The sequence below is a fragment of the Buceros rhinoceros genome, unplaced genomic scaffold (assembly GCF_000710305.1).
Source record: "Buceros rhinoceros silvestris isolate BGI_N320 unplaced genomic scaffold, ASM71030v1 scaffold5227, whole genome shotgun sequence".
In the NCBI taxonomy this organism is placed as follows: domain Eukaryota; kingdom Metazoa; phylum Chordata; class Aves; order Bucerotiformes; family Bucerotidae; genus Buceros; species Buceros rhinoceros.
In genome coordinates, this window is record NW_010422671.1 from 1 (window position 1) to 1075 (window position 1075).

At 35.8% G+C, this 1075-nt stretch overlaps 1 protein-coding gene across 1 annotated transcript in view; it reads left to right on the forward strand.

The window, feature by feature from the left end:
* Window positions 1-475: 475 nt before the first annotated feature.
* Window positions 476-1075, forward strand: part of KIAA1211L (KIAA1211-like ortholog) — a gene marked incomplete at its 5' end in the record, with an annotated part of 25482 nt that continues 24882 nt past the window's right edge. Inside the window, one exon of the mRNA XM_010140115.1 lies at window positions 476-641. Coding sequence (XP_010138417.1) covers window positions 476-641 — 166 coding nt within the window. The remainder of the gene's footprint in view (window positions 642-1075) is intronic.

The following is a 1075-nucleotide window of genomic DNA, read 5'->3' on the forward strand; positions in this document are numbered from 1 at the left end:
ATAATAATTTATAATTATCATTATAAAATATTTTAAAAGCACTAGCCTCTCAACATTGCACATTCCACCCGTGAAAGATTTTTCTGCATTTAAATTGTTTTTGGTAGCATTGTCCTAATCATCATTATTTAGCTTGCTGAACAAAGGCAGTGGGTTTCCAAGTTGTGATTTCTTCTCTGTTAATACCGAAGTTTTTCTTCACAGTCTAGTTATCTTAAGAGGCCACTAGAAACGCTATTAGGAAAGATTCTAAACTGTAGGTTATTTCTTATGTGTTGTAAACACTGCAATCCATTCTCTAAGATAATAGTAATTTTATGCTATCAGTACAGTCTTGGAAGACATTAGTGCAAGAGCAGACTGTGTTGCATTTTCCAGGAAAAAAATGGCGCTTATGCAGAAATTATAAAGGCATTATTGTTCAAAAAAATCACATTTGCTGTTGGTTGCATCTTCTTTATGTTTCTTCACTTAGGAAAGAAAAAATCGAAGTTCAAATCTTTCAAAAAGTTTTTTGGTAAAAAGAAAAGGAAAGAAACATCTGCTTCTGGGAGCAGCAGTCTGAAGTTATTCCAGTCAACAAGTGATGTTGTGGCCTCTCACAACATGCACATTAATTATGATTCTGAAGATGAACTTGAGTAAGTCTTTGGACTCTGGCTGGTAAATCAATGCGGAACTGCTACAATGTCTGTAGGTTAAAGACACCCCAGAATTACCTCCTCCTGTTGTTCAGAATGCTTCATTTCAAACAGTTGCCTTTTTCAGGAGAGTACAAGTTAGAATGGCTGATGAAGGACAAATCACAAGGGAATTGGATGGGTGCAGTGAGAAATAATAACTAAAAAAAGCTTTAATTTAATCATAAGTAAGCCTTGGGTTATTGTTTCGGAAGAACGTAATCCCCATCTTTAGAAATGAATTAGGTACTAAGCTTATATCTTACCAGGATTGTTTTAGGCCCCTGAGATGTAACTCTGAAGGATTGTTAAAGAAATTTAGGTGCCTAACTATTTACATCGAGTTTTGAAAGCAAGGAAGGGGTAAGGGGATGACTGCAGCTGCAGTCAGCAGG